The sequence below is a fragment of the Canis lupus genome, chromosome 4 (assembly GCF_048164855.1).
Source record: "Canis lupus baileyi chromosome 4, mCanLup2.hap1, whole genome shotgun sequence".
Lineage (NCBI taxonomy): Eukaryota > Metazoa > Chordata > Mammalia > Carnivora > Canidae > Canis > Canis lupus.
In genome coordinates, this window is record NC_132841.1 from 53,426,857 (window position 1) to 53,452,484 (window position 25,628).

Here is a 25,628-nt window from a genome sequence, read left to right on the forward strand (position 1 = left end):
CTTAAAAAAAGAAATCTGGCTGTTAGGCTGCTATCAGGCAATGTTTCTGTTTTTTAAATGTTTTCTAAGAAATGAAGATAGGACCCCATTTCCTTCAACTGTTCTTTTTCTTCTTCTGTTTTTTCCCCCCTTTAACTGTGCTTATCCAGTTCCAATAAGTACTCATAATGGGCTCAACAAATGTGTAAACTTTTGGGTGAGCCATTTTGAGGTTCCTTACCTCAGGTCCCTGACAGTTAAGCTCCCTGATCCCAGGAAATCAGCCCTATTTGCACAGAAAAGTTACTCATTTTTGTGGAGTTAGCCAAGAGGGAGGCATGAAGAGAATTAAATAAAGACCTTGCTGGTCAAGTGAGTAAACAGTGTTCATCCAAACATCCTTTGGTATATAAAAGCAAAACATAAGACCAGGAGCTGGTCGGAAAGATGCCAGGTCTTGTGTGGACTGGGAGAAGATGTAATGGGAAGCGGTTGGTGAAAAGGAGTGTTGATTTAATACATTGTTTGGAAACTTCCTTAATAAAAGGTTAAAGAAAACATGTTATGTAGCTTTGGCCTTTTGCCAGGATTGTGGGTGGCGCCATCTTGCTTCAAAGTGTTACTTCTGGGGCTGGTCCTCTGGCCAGAATGATACTTATTCAAGAAAGTCCTGGGATAGGAGGAGATCCCCACTCTATAGATTAGGAATGATGTTTAAAGTTCCGCCTTCCTTGGCCTTTCTGTTCCCTCAAAAAGGAATGCCTCTGCCTGTGGGCCCCTGGACTTGTCAGCCCTTATTTGGCTTTAGGGCCATGCCTTTGGCATGTTGGTTTGTTTCCATTCCTCCAGAGTCAGAGATGGAATGAGCACTGGTTTGGAAATCTTGGTTCTGAAACAGCTGTCTCTTCTCTCCTTTACTTTCTCCTTCGAAAACAAAAGAAAACAAAACAATACTTACTGAATTTGTTATTTTGTCCCAAATATGGGTGAACATTGGCCACTACATTAGAACAGCACTCTCTGCTTTTCAGTAACCCTTCCAGTGTCTGCCTGTCCTGAACTATTTCCATTTGATAGAAAGGGAGACTGAGGCCAAGTAGCTTATGATTGGCATAATATCCTCTAGCTGGTTAAAAAATATTAATACCCAGGGGTGCCTGGGTGGCACAGTCAGTTGAGCATCTGATCTTAATCTCAGCACAGATCCTCATCTCAGGGTTCTGCGTGTAAGCCCTGAGTAGGGAGCCCACTTAAAAAAAAGTGTGAAGCCTACTTTAAAAAAAAAAAATTAAGATCCATAAAGAGAGAGACTAGTATTATGAACCCTCAGATGCCCATTATCTGGATTTTCCAATTATCAAGATTTTGACACACGTGCACCTAGCTATTTCTGGAGAAAATGATAACAATGATTTGCAGAACACAAATACTTTATGCTTTACAAAGGGTTATTTCACAATTGTTGATTTTACTTGACAAAATTCTATAGACTTTTTTGACAGCAACTCTATGAAGTGGTTTCCAAAATTCTTTCCATTTTATAGATGAGAAAACAGGCACAGAGAGATTAACTGCCTTGCCTAAGCTCATCAGAAGTGGAAATGTCAGAGCTAGTGTTTGAATGTTATTTTTTTAAAAGATTTTATTTATTCATGAGAGAGAGAGAGAGGCAGAGACACAGGCAGAGGGAGAAGCAGGCTCCATGCAAGGAGCCCAGCGTGGGACTCAATCCCAGATCCCAGGATCATGCCCTGAGCCAGAGGCAGACACTCAACTACTGAGCCACCCAGGTGTCCTGTGTTTGAATGTTATCTTCTCATTTGATCCTTTCAATGATGCTGTGAGATAGTAATTATTACTCTGTTATTTTTGGTCTAGGACATGGAGGTGATTTAGGTGGCTCAAGTGAAAAGAAATAGTTTTCATGCAAATACTAGTGAGCACTTGTCAAAGTTCGGTTTATCTCATTTATGGGGGAGCCAGGAAGATGATAGAACTGGTTTTAAAGGTGGATAAGGGAAACATGTATGTATGCATGCATTTTTTTTTAATAGTGAAAAAAATGAATGTTGAGATAAGATTGCGAAGTTAGATATTTTAGGGGAAATGAAACCGTAACTTTTGGAGTTATGTTTTCTACTGGGTAGAAATCATTTGCATCTCTATCGTACCTCATTAGCGTTTTACAAGTTAACATCTTATTTTACAGGGATGTACAGGAGCTGCCTTAATTAATTATAACCTTTCAAAGCTACATCTCTCCCTCCCCCCAATGGAGTCTGAAGACCCCCAGCCTGCCCTTTCAGAGCCTACCACTCCCTGGTACTCTTGTACAAAATTGAATCTTTGGCCTTGTTTCTAGGGTTTGAAAGGACAGTCATCTAGAAAGTAGTGCAGCTGGTACTCAAACCGAAGTTTTCTGAGCCTAGAATTTCCCTCTGTGCTGCACAGATGTCCTCCTCAGGTTTGGGAGGGTGATTAGGAGACTAGAAATGGGAAAAAGAATTTAAGATGTTAACATTGATCTAGTGGAGTAGGAGAATTCTCAGAGCCTGAAAATGCATCACCTGGAAAAACTATTAAAAATACAGATTTCTCAGTCCTTCTCTAGAGAATATAAGTCTCAGTGGGGCTGGGTGTGGCCTGGGATTTTATACTTTTTCAGTGTTTCCGGGTGTTCTGCAGTTAATGGTCTAAGTTCCGTGATGATGGCAGTGAGAATATGAGGGAGAAATGACAGAGTTTGCATTATCATCAACATGGGTGGGCAGGGTGAAGATCCCCCAGGGAAAATAAGAGGGGCCATCACCGGTGTTTAAGTGCCAGGATACTCTTGAAAGACCTAGATGGAGCAAGCCTTGGGAGAAGGAAGCCTTGGTGTTAGTAAAAATAGCCACTGTGGGATGAGCTAAGTAATGTTGACTTGTGCTGAGCATAGCTACATAGGTTGTTTTTCAAGGTAGTTAGGAAATTGTTATCACTTTGTCTTCTCTTGGCTGCTTATCTAAAGCAGAGGAAGGAGGGCTGAGCTCAGAGAAGATGTTTTGCAGATTTGTTTGAGCTCTTTGGCTTCTCTCCCCAGAGGGAGTTTTAGAGATTGAAGTTTAGAGAGGCGTTTGAAATTTGCCTGATAGTAAATAATCCATGAAAGGATCGTTCTGGTTTCGAATGTACCAAATCTTAGGCTAAGGGGTCAGGGCTGTTTCAGACTGCTGTGTGCATTTGGGGCCCGGGTGCATGTACACACAGGGCCCAGGCAGTCACAGGCAACTCTATTGTCTTTCCCTGGAGAGCAAGATTATGACTAGTATTTGGAGGGCAGCTTATTTTCCTAGGTGGAATTCAGAAGATGCAGGTTTTGCTGGAGGACTTTGGGGTCTGAGCGACCTGGGTTTTGCCCAGTGTGAGCATTTCCATGCTGGCTGCTGTTAGCATTGGGATACTGTCTCTGCCTGCTGTGGGCTTGTGAGCCTGCGGTGTGTGTATGGCTCCAGGGAGCATTTCATAGAAACTGCTTTTCCATCAAAGCCAGAAAAAGGAGGGGGTGGGGTGGGAAATCTTGGACAGTCTTCCTCTCTTCCTGGACTCACATCACTCACAACTTGTTTCCTGAAAATCCTAATACACTCCAGTGCTGAGAGATGGCTTCCTGCTGATCTGCTGAGCCAGCCCCTTGTCAGGGAGGAGATGAGAACAAGATGTGGCTAAAGAAGGGATGGGTGGGCCAAGCTGGGCTGCTCAGTGGCACTGTGGCCTTGTCCCTGAGTCCGGAGAGCACTGCCAGGGTACCACATGGACACACAGGCATAGAAGGGCCTGGCTTGGGCAGTGGGAAGGATTTGAAAGTGGTTTTTGTCTACCAGTAAAATTGCATGAATGGTGATGATGAAACATGACCCTTCCTTTTGCTTCTAAAAAAAAAAGGACCTTCCTGGCCAACATCTGCAACCCTATTTGGGGAAAGGGTTGTTGTTTCAAAAAACTAGCTTTGAAGTTCATATGGATTTATCCTCTTTCTCCTACCATGTGCCTTGCTTGTCCATATTTTCTTTGCACATCTAACATATATGCACATATGCACATCTAACAGCTCATGACATTTTTGTGACATCCCATGTGTCCTCAAGGCCACTATCATTACCATCAAATTGTGGTTTGGACTACTGGTTCCTGGAAGTGCTTTATTTTGGTGCTTCCACTTTTTAAGAGAAACAGAGCAGAAAAGTGCTTAAAAAGTATGGTTAGGGCGAACAGCCGGGGTTCTGAAACGTGCCCCTGACATTGTGCTGGGAGAACTTGGATAAGTCAAATGTCTGAGTTTCCAGTGTCCTCACCTACACAGTGGGAAAAGGATTGGGACCACCTCATAGGTGTGTTGTACATAGGTGTGTTAAATGGTTTAACACTTAAATATGTGTGAACTGTTTTGATGGAACTTTCTGGGTTTTCATGTTCAGAATGGTCCAGGATGTGGTAGAGGCAGGAATGTGATGGGGGCTTAGGGACACTTTGATGTTCTGAAGTGGGTCTACTTTAAAAGTATTCTAAGACCTTGTGGTCTAGGTGTTTCTGCATCAAAATCACTTAGAGAGTTATTACAATGGGTAACCATCCATCAGGCCTCAACCCCAGAGTTTCTGTCTGCCCCAATATATCTGGGATGAGGCCCAAAATCTAGATTTTTAACTAATTCCTAGGTGATGCTGATGCTGCTGGTCCTGAAATGGTAGTTAGCTAGAAGAGGAAGCAGATTGTTCCAGGTTGATTCAGAAGACAGAATGAGACCAGTGGGTGCCAGTTACAGGGAGGTAGATTTGACTCAATGTAAGAATGTTCCCTAACTACTGTATGTCTTCCGAAATGGAGTGGGTGGTCATAAGCTCCCTATCACTGGAGATGTCCAATACTGAATGGCCATCTGGCAGATTCCTACACAAGGTAGAAGGTTCATTTATTCATTCATTCATTCATTCATTCATCCAATTATTCACAGAATAAACATGTACTGCCTGCCCGGGAGGTCCTGGGAGGTGGAGAGAAGCCTTGAACAAAACACCTGTGCCCTTGCTCTCAGAGAGCCCACAGTCTAATGAGTTTGGCTAAATTATTGCTAAAGTCCCTTTAACACTAGGCTTTGAAAGTCCTATGGTGATGGTGTCAGATCCTCCGAATAAGAAACTACTAAAAGATGGTTATCCTTCTGGAGACATGGCCAGGGACTGCCAAGAATGTAGACCTCTAAGGTTCAATCTGGAATGTTCTCTGGAACATATCGGAGCATCTTGGAGCATCTGAATGTCAATGAATGAGTGATTTTTACCCCCTAAGACTCAAAAAGAGGCTAAGAATGTATTTGCCAGGAGCTCATTTCCTGTGGGAAAATTCAGATCTCCCACTGGCACTGGGATAGACCATTAAACTCTGAACCCATGACTAGTTGTCCATAATGCTGTCTGTGAAAGCAGATCCAGGAAATGGGGCTGCAGGAATCAGCTAATTGCTTTTTCATCTCTCTCAAGTGATAAGCTGGAGCATTCACGGTTGGGGAGAGTTGGGGGAAATAGGTAGATTTCCAACTGTTTTTCTGCATTCTTCCATCATAATCCCTGGTGAAAACAATGACAATGAGCTCACTCTGTGCCAGGCCTAGTGTTAAGCTATGTTTGTGCACTTTGTCCTTATACTCTTAATATAGCTCTATCAGGTAGGCATATCATCCTCATATTTACAGAAGTAGAAACAAAAGTTCAGAGAGGTAAAGCGGCTCACTCATGGCCATAGAGACAGTAGATGTCAGAGCTGGAATTGAAACTTCATTCTCTTAGACTCCAGATCATGCTCCAAGCTCCTCATGTTGGACAATTCATTCATTCACTCATATTCAAAAACTACTTAAGTCCTTCTTTCATTAAATAAATGTTAAGCACTGATAGATACTGTTGAACAAAACCGCTTGGCCTTGGTCCTCCGGGGGCTTACCATTTATCTCCCTCAGACAAATGGGTGACTCCTTCTTGGATCCTTGGCTTGTTAGATGCTAAGGAGAAAGATGTAGGTCTGGGGGACAGAACCTGCCAAATGAGCTGTGGACCCAAAATTCCCATGTGAGTGAGAGTTTCTCTACACAAACTGGGTTTTGTACTTTGCTTTATTTTTACTTTTTCTTTTTTTTTTTTTTTTTTGAGTTTCTTTTCTTCTTGTCCAATCCTGGATGTTGAAGAGCTTGACATAGTATAAGAGACAATTATTATGACATGTACCTTCTGGCTGCACTCTGGGAGTCGGGGGGCGGATCTGAAAGTCGGGAGTTCCAGAACTTACAGCTGGAAGTGGCTCTGGAGACCCTCTTCAGTTGACCCTGTCTTGCTGGGAAATATCACCTCTTCCAAAACCAGGGTGGTCTCTGCAGATTCCTTTGTCTCCCCCTGTGCTGGCCTCAGTCTCTATTTTCTTCTTTTTAAAAGCAGTTTCAAATTAGGTTTTCAGTTTTCAAAATAAATACACGGTAATTATTTTTTTTAAATCAACCAATTTTCAGAAATATGCAACTTACATTGTGAACATCCGCAGTCTCCTGAGGTAATCACCATTAACAGTGGATGCTCGCTTCTCTAGTTGTTTCAATGCTTACACTGGTGTGTACTGTTACTAGTTTTTATTAAAAGGGATTTTTAAAATATATTTTTTCCTGAAATTTATTTAGTTTTTTTTTTAAATCTAACTCCATTTTTAGACTTTTTTTTTTCATGTTAGTACATATAGATCTACTTAATTCTTTTGTTAGTTGCCCAGTTTCTCTTCTTTTTGCCCCTGGACCTCAACTCTCTATAGATGCATTTTGCTTTTAACATGGCTGAGCTAGTTGAAACATCCACTTGGCTCTTTTTTCTTTTAATTTTTTAGAGAAGTTCTAGGAACCTTGTTTGGTGCTGTCTTGCCTTTGGTGAGGGATTCTTAACCTCAGCCTCAAGGGGTCTGTGGCAAGAGAGAAATCAATGTCCAATTTTAGAAGAGAAAAGAAAAAAAAAAAGAAGAATTTATTGTAAGGGTAACACACAGAGCTACCAGGTCTCAGAAAATCTGAACCAGTAGGTCTCAGAAAAGGCAGGCAAAGGTGGCGCCGGGCATCCATGCAGCTGGAACAAAGGAACAGATGAATTGCTCCCATCTGCTTGGTTTTTGTGACGTCATTCCATTGGCTTTAGCCTGGGTCATGGGCCGCCCTTGGACAGGGCCAGGTAGGACACCTTGATTAATAATCTCACCAAAACATGCAACAGGAAAGAGGGTTTCTCTTAAAGAAAAATTGGCATATTGATACTGGAATTTGGTGGATGCAGTGCTAACATTACCAGTGTAGGTACAAAATAGAGTCCATAGACCCTGGGAAATTTTGAATATGTGTTTGCATGTGTATATTCCTAGGACCCAGAAAAAGTTCCGACCACTGCTTTACTTTTGTTTACTTCATCTGGCTGTGTCCAAACTAAGTGATGAGCCCACTGAGTATAAAATTAATCAACTTCCTCCTGCCTTTCTTTTTTGTTCCTTAGGCCCTTATGGTGGCTTATTTCCTTCTGCACAGAGATGCTTGGGTGGTTCTTCCTTGATCATTTAATGACTGGCTTCTGTTTCCAGGATGGAATGGAGGCCATTATCTAAAGAGACAAATGTCTGTGTTTATTCTTTGCAGGCACCTTTTTGCTCCAGCCTACACAGAAACCCATTATACTCCACATGGCAACCCTCAAACCACTATGCTGAAATCTGAGGTAAGTTCAGGTTAACAAGATCTATCAAGCAGCTGGCCAAGCCTGGTCCTACCTCTGGCAAATAAGGAAATGCATGGTGGAGACAGTCCATGAAAGGTTGTTTGCTCTGACCCAAGACCAATGGCGTGAGCAGGAGAAGCCTTATGTGAATTTGTTTCATGAGGGCACTCTCTCCTCTGTGGGTTAAAATGCTCAAACAATATTTTAGGTAATCACATCTGATTAAAATTGGTATAAATCATTACGAAGCATACATTTCCCTTGTTGTATGTTAATTATCCACATATTAACAAAAGTTTAAGTAAAAGAAGTGATTTACTGGTAATTTCGCTGTTTCACTTAATTAGATGTTTAATTGATCCTTTGCCATATGGACATATGAAGTTTTATATTCTTCCTTTTTAATGTGCTTTTAGGTTATGTAGACTTTCTTGTTTTGCTTCCATCTTCATATTAGATATTTTTTCACTCAAAGGTGTTTTTGAGTATGGATATTTGCACAAAGATTTATCATTTTAAAAATGGTCTTTCAGGGGCACCTGGGTGGCTCAGTTGGTTAAGGGTCCAACTCTTGATTGAACTGATAGCTCAGGTCATGATCTCAGGGTCATGAGATATAGCCCTGTGTTGGGCTCCATGCTCAGCTTTACTTGTCCCTCTCTCTCCTCCTGTTTGTGCGTGCATGTGTGTGTGCACTTACACACACACACACACTCTCTCTCTCTCTCTCACTCTCTCAAGTAAATAAATAAAATCTTTTTTAAAAAGAGTCTTTCAAATGGCTTGTCAGATGGATACATTTTAGTTTGCTTCACCACACCCCACTGGTGGGCATTTAAGGTAGTGAATTGTACCCATTTTATGGTTTGCTAACTTTTCCTGTGGTAGGATCTGTTAGCATTCGTGGGATCAGAGCAGTGGTTCTCAGCTAGGAGTGATTTCGTTTAAATCATTTCTTTTGCTTAAATTGTTATTAACATGTGGGTAACTAGCATGATACAAAAAATATGTTTCATGATGATTTATGTCAATTTTAATCACATGCGGTTACCCTAAAATATTCTATTTCTTTGTTTGGCCATTTTAGCCAGTGAAGGAAGGGACACTTGGCAGTGTCTGGAGAGAGTTTTGACTGTCACAACTGGGAAGTGGATGCTACTGGCATCTAGTGGGTAGAAGCCAGGGATGCTGCTAAGTGTCCTACAATGCATAAGGCAGCCCCTCCACAGCAGAGAATTACTTGGCCTCAAATGTCAGCAGTGTGCAAGATGAGACATTCTGGAATAGGGTGATCCTTCTCAGACCATGCAGATGAGATGGGGGTGAAGAAGGGCAGGTGGACTCCAGCAGGAGCAGCAGTGGTCTTCTGCCTGTGGGGTGGGACATCATGGGCTTCTGTGGCATGCAGAAGTGGAGTGTTATATAGAGGACAGCAGGAGAGGTCCCTCTGCCTCAGTGCTCCTCTGGCAGCTTCTCATGGAATCTGTGCATCTTTAAACTGTCCCTGCTACAGTGCGGATGTCCAAAAGACAATGACAGCCACTGTCCATCAGTAAAAGCTCAGATTAGTTTTTCAGCTCAGCCTTGAATGGGGAAATGGACACAGGACAGCTCCAGTTTGATAGATCTAAGAGGTCGGGAGCATAGTAATCACGTAGCTGAGGAGCTGTGTTGGATCAATGCTATCTTCTTTACCAAGACCTTTCTGGATAGGGGAGGAGTTGGCAGTGTGGCCAGGACCCATGGCGGGCAAGTTGGCTGTGTCTTCTCATCCCCAGGGAGGCTCTCCAGCTGTGGCTGCATGCCTTCTTACATGCCCCTTGGTCGAAATTTCTTCCATCACGGAGACCTCTGTTCTCTGCCTTCAGGGAGGCAGGGAGGGGGCAGGCATGCCTTGAAAGCCCCAGGACCTCACAAAGCACCATCCTCTGAGTTTGGCTCCTGCACTTCTCTTTGCACAGTCAAGTGTGCCATGAGCTCATACTTCCTACTGTGAAAGCCCCCATGGGTGGCCCCCTCGGGCCGAGAAGCTGAGAAGGAATGCGATGACTTCATGACTGTTCATTTACTTGTTCTTTGTGCTCTCAGAGTTAGCCAGAGATGCTGTAAGGGCCTTTCAAAAACAAAGGAGTGGAAGAGAACGTCCCCTCACCCCCAGAATGCCCCTCCTTCCTAGCTGAAGGTCTTATTGGTATCCTAGCTGAAGCATGGGACAACCCATTATTTTCTTACATCCCCTCCTCTTGGACTCTTACAAAGCCCCCACCCAGCCTCATGGAGCTCCTACTCAGCTTTCTTATCTGGGAGCTGAGGACTTCAAAGAGAAATGAGAATAGAATAAACTATTTGGCTGTGCCTGACCCAGACATCGAGGGCTGCGACCCACGACCAGCCTTGGCCTGGGGTACTGGGAGCTCTGGGAACCTCATCAAACTCATCCACTGGGCCTGGAGGAGTTACAGATTTGGGGTCTGAAGCCAGGGCTGTAGGCTTGGCTTTAACTAGCTATGTGACCTTAACCAACCCTTTTGACCACACTGGTGTTGAGTTTCTTCATCAGAAAATTGGGTATGCTAAGATCTGACTCTCAGAGCTATAGAAGGGTAAGATGAATCACCGATTTTATGGGAATTTATAAACATTTCTCCCAGCACATTTTACTCATGAGGAGATTGAGAGGAGAAGAGACAAAGTAACATGTTTGTGTTCAGATAGCCAGTAAGTGACAAGGCTTAGACGAGAATGAAGTCCCTGTTGGCGCTAGAAGAGAGTAGGGCTGTGGCGAATTAAGTTCTGCACACTTTCCTGGGGCTGCTTCTGCTAGGAGAGGCTGTCGAGTCTAGAGTCAGGCTGCTGTGGTTCAGGTCTCCACCTGGCTGTGTGACGCTGTGAGTGACTTGAAACCTCTCCCACCTTTAATTTCACCTTTTTAAATACGGGAGTAATAATACCTACCTCATAAAGCTGTGAGGTTGTCAGAATTAAAGGAAAAATATCTGCATCAGTTTTTTTATCCAGTAGTAAGGGCTGGGTAGACGTTACCCTTCATTGTTTGTAGCAGAGAAAGGCAGGTATCATTAGCACCCGTGGTGACGTGTGTAAAAGCCCTGGGTCAATTTAAAGCATGTTACTACAGTCCGTTGTTATGCTATGTCAGAGAGCAGTGAGGGAGCACTGTCAGCATCAGTCCAAAGATGGGAAGAGGTACAGGGATTCTTCATGCCCATCCCTGGATTTGGATCGCTGAAACTAGCTGACCTTCATTTCTGAACTTTTTGACTCTCTGCCATTCTGACATCTGCGAACCCCATTTACCCCGTACAGGCCTGGCCCCCTCCTCCACCTGTGAATGATCCTGGGTTGTAGAGTTCATGGCCCCATGGCTGAGTTCTAAGGATCAGTTCAGAACCGGGGTGTTTAATGATGTGTCTCCAAGTCTTGGAATCTGGGAGGAGGGGAGAAACCACATGACATGCTGGCATTCCAAAGTAAATGGGATCCTGGCTGGAAGAAGGGTTTCGCCTGCCTCACTTTCCTTCCTAGGTGGGCACAGCGACTTTCCTCTGTGCTCCTCTGAAGGTCCAGATCTGGCTTGTTTGAAGTTTGATGCAATGAGAGGGGTTGCTGCTTGTCCCTCCTCCTGACTCCCTGAGCTTGAATGGGTGGAGGAGCCGAACCACATTGCTGGTCAGCTGTCCATTGAGAGTGTATGCAGGTCGTCACCAGGAGAAAAGGCACCAGTGGTCTGGGGATTGACCCTGAGCTGAGTGATGGCCTGGCCTATATCTTATGATCTGACTGCATGGCACAGCTGCATAGGACACAGAATTGGTATGGAACGACTGGGGATTCAGCCACTTGGTGGGCTTCCAGCTCCCTAGAGGCCACATTCTGCCTTTGACAAGGAGAATTTAATGGCTATATCATGATCACTAAGTTTTATTGCTGGCCACTCTGGGCCAGGTACCCTGCTCTAGGTCCTTGATGCATGTAGTATTCTCACAACCATAGAGACTGAAGACACTGAGGGTCTGAGAGAGGCTGTGGAACTGTTTCCATCACTGGCAGGTGTGGGAGCTTGCATTTAAATCTGGCCTGGCTATGCCAAAATACCTGAATTTGATTATCAGACCATACTCCCACCCAAAGCAGGGTGGGAGGTGGAGCCGGAGAATACAGTCGAATGGGTTTGCTGTCTCCTGGGTCCCCTCCCTGCTGGCTGAGGATTGGGGAACAACTGTGAGCAGCGTGGTCCTAGTGATGGATCACTTGGACTGTTCCATAGGCAGATGCCTGAAAATTCTGATTGGACCCACTTGGGTGTTGAGGGGAAAGACAAAGCTCCCGTGTCTGCAACTGCATGGCTCATACCCTCCTGAACACCTTTGCAAAACCTGACTCTGCCCTGAGGATTATACCATCTGTCTCTTCTGAGCAGCTGATCTCTCTTGAACTATTCAGGAAGAAGTTTATAGTAACGGGTCCCTTGTCATCACCCCTCTGTGTGTCGGGGACAGTCCTGGGCTGTGCCCTCCAGTCTGGTTTGTGCTTCAGTGCTCCCAGTTGCGTCCCAGTTGGCCTCTTAGATGCACTGGCTCCCCTACTTATAAAACACTCTGCTGGTGCCTCCAACTTTTATTTCAAGCCCCACTTCACAGTTTGTAATTAAATCTTTGTATGAGTTTTTAATTAAGATTGGTTCTCACAAGACGCCAAGTCCCAGGAAGGCTGGAGCTGGGTCTGTTCGCTCCTCATTGTGTCTCCCAGGCCCAGCCGGGAGCCTGGCACGCAGCGGTGCTCGGCGGCTGGTTGTAGTCCCGAGGAGTCCAGCCAGGTCGGGGAGACCAGATGGCCGTGAGACACGCGCCAATGAGAGAACAGGATCAGAACTCCATGGATGCAAGTGCCAAGTCAGGCCTGATCCAGACACGCAGGGACTCGGGGGAGGTGGGGGTGAGGGGCAGCTCTGTTTCCTGGGGCTGCTGTCACAAAGCACCATGAACATGGGGGAGAGGGGGTGTAAAACCGGGTTCCAGAGGCTGGGAGTCCAAAATCAAGGTGTCGGTAGGGCCAGGCTTCCTCCCTAGTCTCCAGGGAAGGATGCTTCCTTGACTCTTTCAGTTTTCAGTGGCACCTTGCAGTCTAGTGCTCCCTGGCTTGTAGCTGCGTCCCCCGAATCTCTGCCGCTATCTGCAGATGGCCTCTTCTCTCTCTCTCTCTCTCTCTCTCCTCTCCGTATTTTCTAAGGACACCAGTCCAGGATGACTTCATTTTAATTTAATGACATCTGTGAAGACGCGATTCCAAATAAGATCGCATTCTGAGGTTCTGAGAGGACACGCATTTCAACTCTGCAGGGGGTCACAGAGGTCACAGAGGTGACTCTAGCAGGGAGGCAGGCTCTTCAGAAGTCAGCGTTTCCTGGGGCCACGTGTCATGGCAAGAGCTGTGAAATGGTCATGAAGTCCCGGCTCCTTTGACAAGCAGGGAAAGCTTCAGCAAGGCAGACCTTTCTGCTTCTCTGAATCTTGGTTTCTTCATCTGTCCACTGGGGATGGTGACATCTGCTTTGTCCCACCTCCCAGGACTATTAAGAGGATCAAATAAAATGGTGGCTTGGAAAGCTCTTTGCAGACTGTAAGTTAGGATGTATATAATCATCCCTGGACTTCATGGGACATTAACACTGCCATGCTCATCAGTGTCCTTTCATCTGACCACCCTTTTCTCCCTGCTAGGAACACTGCTTTTATCACGGGACGGTGAGGAAGGCAGAACAGTCCAGTGTGGCGCTCAGCACCTGCCGGGGAATGAGGTAAGGGACCCTGACAGTGCTGGGGGGCACCTGGCACTCTCCCCAGGCATGGCATTTTTAGGACAGGCAGGGCTGCCTTAGGCAGAGACCTTGAGAAGCTGTCCATTGAGAGTGTATTCAAGCCAATTCTAAGAAGGGATGAGCTTGGGAGAGACAAGGGAAATCCTAGAAAAACCATAATTCACTGAAATTGAGCTTTTTCTTGAGGAACTTTGTTTTGTTATGAAAAAATAGGTATGGTAAAACCAGCAGATCAGGAGATGACTGACTGCCATTGAAAAAAATAGTTGGTTGTACTCAAGATCCCAAGAAGAGGGGGCACACCACATAGGGAAGCATAGGGGGCAGTCTGGGGGCAGGTTGTAGGGAGTGAAGGAGTGTGGGCAAGAGTCTTTGCTGTAGTTTCTATGGGAAGAAACAGGCAAGGCAGGGCAAGCAGGCTTAAGATTGTTCAAGTTGAATAATTCAGTGGGATCTGGGGCATATGGGCTGTTTTTGGTCATCTAGCACCTTACCCTGGGGTGACCAGGGCAGGAAGACTGGCCAAGAGGGTGAGAGCCTGCATTTGAAAGTTGTTTGCCATCCCTAAGAATTGGCAATTCCTGAGAAGGGCAAGGCCTTGGCTGTCAAAGCATCAGAATATAGGAAATACAAGACATGGTTTATACCCTTGAAATGAGCGTGAGCGCTTATTCTCACTTCTCCTTTGCTCTTCTCTGGTAGAAGTACTTGGTGGGCAGTTAGTGAAAAGAGGAGAAAGGAAGAGAAAGGAGAAGCAAGATAATTTTCAGGAAGGTCCAACTAGGTGGCACAATGGAAAGAAAGTGGCTCTTTGTTCTCTGAACCAAACTCCCTGAGTTTGAGCCAGTAGCAGTTGACCAGCTGGGTGACCTTGGGCCTCAGTAGTCTCATGTGGAACATGTGAATAAGAAGTAAATAAAGATCCCTAGTATCATGAGGATTGGATGTGTTGATAGATCTTTAATGTTTAGAGCTGGCTGGCCTATAGTAGCACTCAACAACCTCCCAGCGCCTTGCTTCCTAGGTGTGGCCAGCGGAAGGACAGCATCAGCATCACCTGAGAGGTTGTTCAAAATGCAGTTTCTCAGGTCTCATCTAGAATGACTGGATCATAATCTGCGTTCTACCAAGATCCCTGGGGTTTCCTATGCACTTTAGTTTGTACCTGAGAATACCTGTTTCTTAAGGATATGCATCTGATCTCAAATATCTGTTTCTCTCCTCCAGCCATGCTAGTGCTTTGCATGTAGTAGGATCTCTACATGTATGTTGAAGTCATAAATTTCATTTAATTAGACTCTTCCCACTCTCTCTTTCTTTGAAAAAGAGATGATGATCTGAAAAACCTGCATTCTCATTACTAATATTAATTGCTGGGTATTAATTGCCTATACTATGTGGCACCTATACCCAGTGTGTTGATGAAATGGCCATACAGTATGGGAAAACAAAAGGACCAAAAGGCTATGATTTGTAGCATCTGCTGGTCAGAATACTCACCATGACCAATTTAAAGCTGTCAACATGACGTTACTGAAGGCAGAATTGGGAGGTATGCACGTGACAGGCTCCCACGAGTCAGTAGGAAGTGTCTCCATTGTGTACCCTTCCTCTCTGTTGGTCAATTGATTCCATGACTCTTTTTTTCCTTCAGCAAATCAATATGGGGTGCCTCCTTTGTGCCCATGCCCTACAAAGGTTGAGAAAAGATGGGCATTGAAAAGTAATTTTCTGAGCCCTTGGTTTCCTCTTCTGTAGAACGGGCATTGATGATAGATAGGCACAGTAGAGAATGTTAAGTGCTGTGTTAACTACTGCATTTTACAGACACACGGGATTATGATCATTTTATAACAATGAAGCCACACTAAACTTAACCCAGGCCCACATGTAAGTGGAAGGTCCCTCCTGCTGCAAATCGCATGTGTTTGTTTATAAACTAGGCCATGTTTCCTCTGTAAGGCTTTATGTGCATCTGCCGGAGGGAATTAGGCAGGAAACAAGCTTTGGCTGGGAGACCGTGACAGTGGCTCCAAATCCCTGGCTCAGATGACCTGGTTGAACCAAGCCAATTGGTCTCCCTGTGGTGTTTACAGGCTGAGCCACCACCACCTGCAGTCTGCAAGTAAACAATGTCTATCCCAAGAAGGAAGAAATGAACAGGCAGGTGCGGCTTGCTTCTCTCTGCCTCTTCCCCTGTGTCCGTGGTCTGGAGCAGTGGGAACTTGGCTTGGCCTCTCACAAATCATTCCCACAGCCGAGTTGACAGGGGGAAACCGGGTGAGCCGTCCACATGTTTCTGTTTTGCATGCTTCCTTCTGGTGTAGTCCCCCCGTCTTACTTTCCCAGCCTTCTCACTATACCCCTTAAGAACTTAAGGGTATCTGTGGGCCCGACTGGTTTAAGAACCAGAGCCGTATGCCAGATGTCTCATTCGGACCCCAGAGGAGGAGCAGCTACAGCAGCAGCAGACTGCAAACCTGTGTGACTCTCAAGTGCCTCCCCAAGGCTCATAAAGCCATGGCCCCATCCAAGAATCTCCATAGTGATTGTGCTTCTCTCCTGGGAACATGTTCCTTGTGACTGGAGAAAACAGGTAGGGTTTATACCAAATGGAAGCTTCAGGCTGTTAATACAAATAGAAGAGTTCCTCTGAGTTTCCAGTTTGTTCCTGGGCCCCCTCTTCTCTCCAAAGCAGTATGTGGGTGACTTTAATTGAAGTAGTAATACATGATCATAATAAAAATGAATTCAAACAGTATAAAAGAGAGGGTACAGTGAAAGATAGGTTTCTTTCTCATCCAGGATTTCCAGATTCCCCCCCACCCCACCAGAGGCAGCCATTGTTACCAGTTTCTTGTTTATTCTTTTAGAAATATTTCTTGTGAAAGGAGAATGTTGATAGGTAATATAGTGTTTTATAACTGTATTTGGGCTGATACCAGTCAGAATTGCACGGCATCAATGGATACTTATAAAATACAGCAGTAAAAAGATGTGGCAAATCATTTCACTGTGGATGTTGTGCGCCAAGGCCCTTCATGCCTGTCTGATCAACAACTCATCCTCTAAATGTCTGCCTGACTTCTTGCATGCTACAAATGCTTTGCAAAGTAACACAAATTATCAATGTAAGAAGGAAAGGTTATTTGTGAAGGAATCTAGACAGTACTGGAATGAAGTGAACCCTAAGTGAACATGTGGGTCCTAGCACACCCTGTGTGTATATATGTGTGTGTCTGTGTGCTTAACTCGCTCTTTGCCAGCAAGAGAGGTACTGATTGCAGTAAAACGTTATTTTTACCTCATTGGTAAGTTGTTTATTTTTAAAGAAAATGCTTATTGAAAATTATTATTGCATAACTAGTGTGTTAAACGTTCAAATAGTCCACAAGTGTCAAGTTAAAAGAAATGAAAGTTCCTTAACCCTTCCCACCATTCCAACCAATTGCATTCCCCATCTATAATCACGGTTGGAGAATACATAACTGAAAGACATAACTGTGTGTATACAGGGTGTTTCTTAATCCAAATAAGATTATCCTATACATAACATTCTGTAATTTTTTTTCTAAATGAACATTATGTCTTAGGCACATATAAATCTATCTCATTCTTTGAATGGCTGCAGAGTATCTTATGTACGTATGTCTGGCAAGTTTAATTACACAGGAAGTCTTTCCAGGATATACAATAAATTATCTTATAGCAGCTCTGTCCTCAAAACTCTGAGGCCCACCCTTACTGTGGTTATACTTTACTCCAGGTCCCAGGACTCATATCTGTGAGACAGGGCTGGAAAGAGAACATGAGGTTGAAAATGAATGCAAGAGAACGTGTAAGAATGTGTGCATGATGGCCTGGAGGGCACTCAGAATTTAGAACCAAGGGACCTAAGTCTGAGACCTCACTCCACACCTCCCAGCTGTGTGGTCTTTGAACTTCGCCTTCCTCAAATCATTTTCTCCTTGTCTTTGCCTTTGGCTAGACTGGCATCTCCTGTGGGCTTTTTTTTTTCTTTTCCTGTGGGCCTTATTCAGTTTTACAGATGGTGTTCATGGTGCAAGGACTGTGAGTGGGCGGTGGGGGTGGGGGCTGGTGTCAGGGCCCCACTGGGGAGTAAGGAGCCAGTTCACCAGAAGACTGGGATCTGCTCCCAGCTGTAACAGTAACTCACTGGGTGACCTTGCGAGTTCCTTTTTCTCTGGGCTTTGGTTCCTCTCATCTGAAAAATAAAGTAGATCAGATCACTCGAAGGACTATTCAGTGTTGGAAGTTCTGTGCTGCAGAGAGTGCACGGTCTCAGGGAGGTGGGCACCTGGGGCAGAAGGAGGTGGCTCATATACCCGCAGCAGTCCATCCCCGTCTGCTGTTTTGCCAGGGAGGGGCATGGCCTTCCCCTTTGAATACCTGGCCTTCCTTCTGAAGAACGTATAATAAACACTGCCTCTGTGTCAGGCACAGAATAAGCCCTCGCAGGGCGGTACCGCTAAGTCATGACAGGTGTAGATTCTAGAGCCAAACCATTCTTGGTGTTTTTACACCTAGTTCTGTAGTGTTGGTTTTCTTGCCTATACAGTGGGAACAGCTGTGACCTCATTGGTGGATTTATAGTAGGTGATGAGTGTGGTCCTTAAAAGAGGGAACTCTTTCCAATCGTGTTGCATCCCCAGTGCCTAAAACAGTTCTTGGCACATAGTAGTTTCCATATATATGGGTTGAATGACTACTGAATGGCTCCCTTACTTCAGTCAGTTATCATAGCCACAGTGCGAGCTGGCCAGCATTATTGACTTGGCACAATGCTAGGAGACGCAAAGCCAGAATTCAGGCCCAGCTGTGTCTCCCTCCCCAGCTTACCCTCCCCACTTGTGCCTTGCCACCCCATCCCTTAGGGAGCTGGTCACCTCTGCACCTCCTTCCTTCTGTGATGCCTTTCATGTTCCCAGTACCTCCTTCTCATTGGATGCAGATTGGGGTGGGGATGGGGAGCAGTGAGGGGAGGGAAGGAAGGGTAACAGGGTGTTTACCTCTTAGGGCAGCCCCAGATGTAGGGACGTGGGATGTGTCCCCGTAGGTTTAGCTCTGAACGGACACATTCCTAGGAAGTACTTCTTGCCTCGGTCCTTCAAGGGTGCATTTGGCTAAGTCCCATGGTCATTCAGGAGTTAAACATGAATCATCTGCTCCTCCCTGCCTGTCCTGCCCTGCCCTGCCAGGGTTCCTCTGTATAATTTCATTTATATCAGACTCTTAACAATGAGCAATAGGATGGAGAATGGAATAGAAAATAGCGTGGGAGGTTCCAGCCACCCAGCCTCCTGGACTCCCCTCCCGTGCCCCCTGGCTAAGCTCTGCCAGTGCTTACATTTAGCAAATTAGATCAACTGAGGCTCCTGGGAAGATAAATGACCCGTGGGTGCTCAGGGGAGAGCAGCTAGCAGGATTTGGGGGTGGAGATAGGGAAGCCTTTGAGAATTAGATTCTAAGAAATCTATCCCCCTCTCCCCGACTGTTGTTGTCTAAAGCTGGTGCTCACTGTAAAGTGCTGGGGCTTGTGCCAGCTTCTCCTCCAAGCCAGGTAGTCTGGGAGGATGGCCACGGTGCCATGGGGCAGATTACCAGGGACCACAGTAGGGGGACGGGCGGGAAGCAGCCATGAGTCCTATTGCCAGAAGGACCTTCAGTGTCCTCCTGAGCCTGTGCTTCTCGAAGTAGAATCTTCCCACTCTCTGAAGCAGAATTGTCTGGGGCTTTGTGAAAAGACAGGCTCCTGCCACCACGCCTGGGCTCCAGGCCAAACTTCCTGAGTATTACTGTGCAGGGAATTACCGCAGGACTGTTTACAGCGCAGATGCTCCAGCCTACGATATCTGAGTCTCCTACATTTGTATTTTTAATATGCTCCATAGAATAGTCTAATAGGAAAAAAAAAAAAAGAATATTCTAATAGGTAGCTCTGGGAGTTTGACCCATCAGTTTGGAACTCACTGATGGACAGCCCAGAGTCTGGACCTCAAACCTTGGGCTCCAGATACCCAGTAGACTTTGTTATTTAATCTCTCCAGGGCCCAGTTTCCTCATCTATGAAGTGGGACTTCTGATGGTGCCTAGTAACACTGAGGAAAAAAGAATGACGATTGTAAGCACAGTGCCTGGCCTGCGGTTAACTCTCAAAAAAATGGCATCCAACAATGAAAAGTAGGCTAACAGCCTCCTTCGTCTTATCTCCCAGCAGACTGATATCTTACTTAGGACAGGCCAATCCCACCGCCGGGGAGAGGGACTGGTGCCTGTCACTTGTAACCATCTGTAGATGGGGGCTATCTTTCTGACCCACTCTCCAGGGCTGTTGTGACAGAAGCAGTGTGAGATCATGGTTAAGGCTGTGGGATCTGGAACCAGACTGCTTGGGTTCTTGCTACCTGTGTGACTTTGGGTCAGTTTATTAACCTCACCTCACTTTAGTGTTCTTATTTGTACAATGGGGATAATGTTTCTAAGGATCAGAAATGTTGGTGTGAAGAAGAAAATACTCAGCATAGTGGCTGGACCATAGCAAAGCTTCTGTATAGCCACCATGATTCCTATTGTTCACCATGTACCAAGCTTTGGCTTTATCTCTGTTCTGTTTGACCCAGAAGCTTATTCAAGGGAAGCCTGGAACTTTCCACTCACTGGGTGTTATCTTCACAGCCACAACCTGATGGGCACAGAACCATCCTCTGACTTGCTGTCAAGCCCTCTGTTTCCAATGTTTGGAGCCATTGGGGGAAACTGAGGTCATGGGAGGGGCCTTGGTCAGGCGAGATGAGAAGAAAGCTTGGGAACAGGATGCCCACAGTGGCTCTCCCCTCTGCCCTTTCCTGTCTGGACTCGAGAGCGGATGTGACCTTTGCTCTTAGCCCCACTCCCACCCTCAGCTGTTCAGGGGAGCACCTTGGGTGTCCGGCTGAGGGGCTGGTCCCAGATTGCTGCATCAGCCTGGGTGAGGCAACCGGGAAGTCGTCAGGCTCCCTGGCACCAGAGTGAGGTCAGCCAGGGATGGATTCCAGGAAGGCTGCTGCTGATCACAAACTGGCGCTATCTCTCCCACAAGCATCACAGGCTCTTCCCAAAGGGCAGAGCCTGGGTGGGGATTTGAGGGAGGAGGGGTGGAGGTGGAAGCTGGGACAGCCAGACAGAGGTCTTGCCGGTTTGGAGTGACAAAGCCTGACTTGGAGATACTTTAGCTTTTGAACTCTCTGGACAGATGGGGGCCTCAGGTTTGGGATCCCATGACATGCTGCTGGTGCCCTCGGACTCGTTACTGGGCTTCTTCCTCCCCCAGAGCCCTGACTCAGTGCATTCCCTTGCTATAGTATTCATCTTACTGTATCAAGGATGGCAGATACCTGCTACATGGGCCTGTACTCACCAGGGATTATTTGCGATCGTGATCGATAACAGGTCATAGCACTCTTTCTCTCAGAAGCTGCATTGATGGAGTGCTCCCAGGCAGCTGTATCCAGTCCATCCGTGTTGGGGGCGATGAATTCTTTTTGCTGTCTCTGTTATATACTCTAGTGATTTATTCCCAGGTTCAGAGTGTAAGCTTCAGAGGGGCAGGCCCTTTGTCTATCCTGTTCACTTCTCCATGCTCATCAACTAGTTCTTCTATGTGCATGGCACATAGAAGGAGCTCAGGAAATACTTATAGAATGAATGATCATCCTCCAATGAAGCTGTGACTTACTTGAGGACAGGGATTATGTCTAGATCACATCTAGTACAGATTAAGAGTTCAGTGGGTGAAAGAATGTAATGAATGAACACATGTCCTTATTCTGAGTTCAGTGCTTGTATCTATAACTGGGAGCCAAGAGTAGTCACATGTTCTTGGCTTCACTAAAAGACGGCCTCCTTGAGACTATTAGGAGTGCCATCGGTGATGCCTCTGGCTTTGGTTTCTGTACACAAAAATATTTTCATTTAATCATCTGGAATCCTTTTTTTTTTTTTTTTTTTAAATTTTTATTTATTTATGATAGTCACACAGAGAGAGAGAGAGAGAGGCAGAGACACAGGCAGAGGGAGAAGCAGGCTCCATGCACCGAGAGCCCGACATGGGATTCAATCCCGGGTCTCCAGGATCATGCCCTGGGCCAAAGGCAGGCGCTAAACCGCTGCGCCACCCAGGGATCCCTCATCTGGAATCCTGTTAAATTAGTAAATTATCATTTGCATTTACACAGGGGAAACTGAGGCTTGGAGTGATTTTTTTTTTTTTTTTTTAAGAAGTGCATTGAAGACCATTTGACAGCTTACTGTTGGAGTGAGGACCAAAACGTGGGTTTCCTCACCCCCAGGCCAGTGTTTATTTTCCAGTTTACAGACCATCTTTTTCTGAACCTATAAGTTGCAACTTTTGATTTGTCACATGCGGTGCTTGAGTTTGGGAGGCTTTTTGGAATCCTGGTCTTACCATCCTTTATATTATTAACTGCCCCTGGTGGGCCTTTTTAGAAGCTTTGAGCTTCTTAATTAATAAGCTTTTAGTATCTGAAATTATGTACCCTTTCATATACACATGCATATTTCTCTGCAGGGAAAGTCTGAGTTTGCATCAGAATCTCACCAAAAGAGACCCCATACTATACATGACCCCATAGTAAAGAAACAGTGATCAAAACCAACCATGTCATTTTGCATATGGAGAAACCGAGGCCTGAGCAAGAGACTTTTCCAGGACTATAGTCTTTGACCAGAGATTCTGTTTCTCCCATTGACAGAGGACTGATTACGGTGAGCAGTAACCTCAGCTACATCATCGAGCCCCTCCCCGACAGCGAGGGCCACCACCTTATTTACAGATCTGAACATCTCAAGCTGCCCCTGGGGAACTGTGGGTTCAAGTACTCCAAGTCCATCACTGGGGACAGGGTCCTTCCTTCTATGAACCAGACCAAGAAACGACCTCGCAGGGTGAGTCTCAGTGCAAGAGCCAACCTGGTGGTATGCTTGTCCCCTCGGATGTCCTTACTTTGGATCCAGGAGTATTCCTAAATTAAAGGAGATGGACAGGAGGGAGGAAATAACCTTTCTTTTTAATTCTAAGTTCTTATCTTTTTCACTGCTATGTGAGATACCCTTGTATTGGATGGAATAATTGCCTTTGGGAAAAACTTTTGGGAAAAAACACTATGACATTTATAAAACTCTGAGATGCTGATTTCAGAAACTTTAAAATGTGAGAGAAAAAAAACCATGCCTTCCCTTTTGGAATAGCCACTTAACCATATGCACAAAACGCATGTATTTATGTATACTGAAAATAGAGGTATGTGGTTTAAATGCTTTTTGGGAACTTGATTGTCAGCGTGTTCCCTCACAGTATGTTGGCCTGTGAACTAGCCACCCCAGCTTATTGTTTTTTGAGTATAAAGGACTTGACTCATAGTCCCCGAGCAGCCCCATCGATGGCCAAGATGACGGGCTGAAGGTGTAGTGAGGGTAATGGTAACTATAGCCAGCATGGTCTCTAATGCCAAGTGTAAAGTCAGTAAGGAGGGCCATTATTAACTAGCATGCCCACCATTTCTACAGCTCTGATCTGCTTATATCTCTTTCTTAGATGAAAAGGGAAGATTTACACTCCATGAAGTATGTGGAGCTTTACCTCGTGGCTGATTATGCAGAGGTAAGGGGGAGCCAATGGGTTTTAGTGGAAAAGCTACTCTCTTGATAGCTGCCATTCCAGGCTTCCAGCCACTTTGGGTGAAATGCTGAAACATTCATCTTTCTCCAGTTGATCATGTGATTTTGGCCTTAAATCTGACCAAGGGCTCTTTTGGCTATTTTTTAAATAGTTGAGGGAAAAAAAAAAAAAAAAAAAAAAAAACGAGAAAAATCTCTTCTGGCTCAATACATTAATCAGATAGAAAATCAGGGCAACTAGTGTTATTTGGATTAACATTTCTTAAACTGAGTCTGAGACCTTTTAGTTAGGGTGTATATTCTTAGGGAGTCCATAAATTCTCTATAGAAATTTCAAAAAAAATTTTTTGCAAAGATAATAAGTATATTCTCAGTCATCTGATTGAATACAATTTTTGTTCCCATGGGTGGATCCATTTTATAATCATGTGGGTGCCAAATGAGAACCAAATGGTCCTCAAAGTATCAGCAGCACCCAGGAACTTGTGAAATGCAAATTCTTGAACCCCATCCCAGATCTGCTAAATCCTAATCTGTGCAGCTGAGGTCCCGGAATCCATGTTTTAACAAGCCCTCTGGGTGATTCTGGACACAGCAAGTTTGAGAACTACTGACCTAAGGAATAGCTTTTTGCCCTTTAATTCTATATTTCTCAAATCAGGTGAGGTTCTCACTGACTGGCCTTGGCTTCTGAGATTTGATGAACTCTCATCCCTCTCAGTCTTTCATTTCATTTGTTCATCAACAGTATCTTGATTTTCTCTTATGTGTCAAGCACAGTACTTGGCCCCAGGAGATTAAGATAGACCTGCCCCTGACACCAAAGTTTATAAAAGTGGCACAAAAACTCAAGTGTGGTGACTGCCAAGATCGATCTCTATAGAGAATTAGAGCAAAGGTCATGAAAGATCTGACATGGCTTTAGGAATTGGGGAAAGCTCCAAGCTGATGATGTTGAAGTTGACACCCAAAGAATGGGATCAGGCTCCAGAGCCCATATTTGCCTAAACTAGCCGTATTTCACGTCCAGTTCTCACTTCATATAGTGACCTAACCACAACTAAGCACATCTGGGCAGGGAAAGTCACGATGAGCTGAACACTCGTTGTGTTCTAACGCTGCCACCTCACCTGGGGTCCCCTAGGACAGAACTCGTCAGAGCTCCACCTGTCTCATGCCCCATCCAGATGATGCAGCTCTTTCCAGGGAGCTTTACCTCCCCAAGGTGGCCTTACCTAGTCCACGGTCCCAAAACACAGATCGTGGAGCAGTGCAGGGCATGGAAAGAACACTAGGCTTCGTGCTGGAAGAGCTGCCTTTGAGAGCGTTAGTATGCAGGAGCACGTGGCCTTGAGCTACCTTAAAGGACAAGGAGTCCTTAACTGGGCAGAAAAGTGGAGGTGAAGGGCATTTCAGGCCAAGGGAGCATCATGTTCTGCTTTGAGAAGAATTTAGCTTTGTAACTGATGTAGGTATTGGTTTCTCCAGCAACCTTTCCATTTTTTTTTTCTTCTTTTGTTTTCCTTTCCAAAGACTGGTGTGCCTGTAGGATGGGGGAGTGGTGTGGGGAGCAAAATCTAAAGCTGATTTAAAAGCCGAGGTTCCATGGTCATGGGGAGAGGTAACGACACTGGCCCCTGCCCGGCAGGACTGCTTTGTGGTGAGAGGGCTGCTGGAAAAAAGGCTGAGTTCCTCTGACTCCAGGACATTTTTCCATTTGAGCTTTTGTTAGATGATCTAAGATCATCTCATACAGTGGTCTTGAAACTTTTTTTTTTAGCCACAGAATCTTTTGTTCAGATAAAGCTCCTGAGACCCCCACAGTTAAGTATATAGAAACCCCACTGCTCTAATGTAAAGGTTGGGTGATCCTCCTCTTCGGCCCTGCACTCTCCCCAGTGCAATCTTGCTGCAGGGTTCTAAGACTGGATGGGTGTGAAATTCTGGAAGCTGAAGAATTGGGGGTGGGTTAGGGATTGGGCATCTTCAATATCATGACCTTCAGGGCCACAGCAAAGCCCCAAGAGGAAGAGTGGCTCCCAAGGGGCCTCTAGGATTATGGTGTGGTTTAGGGCCATCTTCCTGTTCCAGAGGAGAGAGCCTCCAGCACCAGTCCCATAGGCATTGCTGACAGGGCGTGATTCGTGCAGCCTGTGGATCAGGAATGTGCTCATTTCTCAGGGTTCTGGGCTTTGAATGATTCACTGGTGGGGGTTGTAATCAGCCAGGCTGGGTTTGCAGGCTCACAAATCCTCACCTCCCCACACCCCCTCTCCCTGACTTTCTCTCCCAGTGGCCTCTCATCCTCTGCAGGCAGATATGTATTCCTGACAATTAATTAATCT

The 25,628-nt window shown here is 45.4% G+C and overlaps 1 protein-coding gene across 1 annotated transcript in view; it reads left to right on the top strand.

Annotated features, from left to right (window-relative positions):
- The window catches only part of ADAM19 (ADAM metallopeptidase domain 19), an 83,345-nt gene that overhangs the window by 24,524 nt on the left and 33,193 nt on the right, over window positions 1–25,628 (top strand). The window contains exons 4-7 of the mRNA XM_072824340.1: window positions 7,673–7,751; window positions 13,490–13,566; window positions 22,359–22,551; window positions 23,201–23,266. Coding sequence (XP_072680441.1) covers window positions 7,673–7,751; window positions 13,490–13,566; window positions 22,359–22,551; window positions 23,201–23,266 — 415 coding nt within the window. The remainder of the gene's footprint in view (window positions 1–7,672; window positions 7,752–13,489; window positions 13,567–22,358; window positions 22,552–23,200; window positions 23,267–25,628) is intronic.